Genomic DNA, 654 nt, shown 5'->3' with positions numbered 1-654 from the left:
CCTGCCATTTCTGCTGCTACTACAGCGGGGCCCACCAGGGACACTCGGTCTGCGACGTGGAGATCCGCCGCAATGAGATCAGGGTGAGTCGGACCTGCCTGGAGATGGGGGTTTGTCCAGCCCAGGGGGGCTGCTGCTCTCCCTGGCCCTGCCCTGTTTGTTCCCCAAAGGCCCATGTTTGTGTAGGGCCTCGATGAAACCCACCCCGCTGCTGTTCCTCCTCCGTTTTTTTCATGTTAGGTGGCCGCTCCAGCTGAGCGGTGACGGGCTCCCCGGGGGGCTCCCCGGGAAAAGGGGGTTCACACTGGGAGACCTTCGGAGCCATCTAGCCATAGGACCTAATGCCACTTGTGTCTGAGTTGCATGGGGAAGGGCCAGCGTCCTGGGCCAGGGTGGTTTGGAGGGGTCATCTCCTTGGTTCCTGCTGGGGTGTGCAGCCATTTGGGGGAAGGCAGAGCAGCTACCTGGGTCCGAGGTCGAGTCACCCCGAAATTGGGCTCCTCAGGGGGACAAAGCGGCCGCAGATGCAGACCCCGTCCATTGTGAGAGGCCTGTGAATGTCAAACTGCCGGCTCTTCCCACCGACTCCCGCCAGGGCCGGCAGCCGCCATCCCCTTCCCCCCGGCGCTGGGAGAGCTTCGTGTCAGATACCCG

At 63.5% G+C, this 654-nt stretch overlaps 1 protein-coding gene across 1 annotated transcript in view; it reads left to right on the top strand.

Moving 5' to 3' along the window:
• LOC104524838 (E3 ubiquitin-protein ligase TRIM8) overlaps nt 1-654 on the top strand; it is a 27,842-nt gene that overhangs the window by 474 nt on the left and 26,714 nt on the right. Inside the window, 1 exon segment of the mRNA XM_029084922.1 lies at nt 1-83. This exon segment is cut by the window's left edge and continues 165 nt beyond it. Within this exon segment, the coding sequence (XP_028940755.1) occupies nt 1-83 (83 nt within the window).

Source organism: Antrostomus carolinensis, unplaced genomic scaffold, assembly GCF_000700745.2.
Source record: "Antrostomus carolinensis isolate BGI_N321 unplaced genomic scaffold, ASM70074v2 scaffold38055, whole genome shotgun sequence".
Classification (NCBI taxonomy): domain Eukaryota; kingdom Metazoa; phylum Chordata; class Aves; order Caprimulgiformes; family Caprimulgidae; genus Antrostomus; species Antrostomus carolinensis.
The sequence above is the reverse complement of the archived record's forward strand: the minus strand, read 5'-3'. Positions and strand labels throughout refer to the sequence as shown.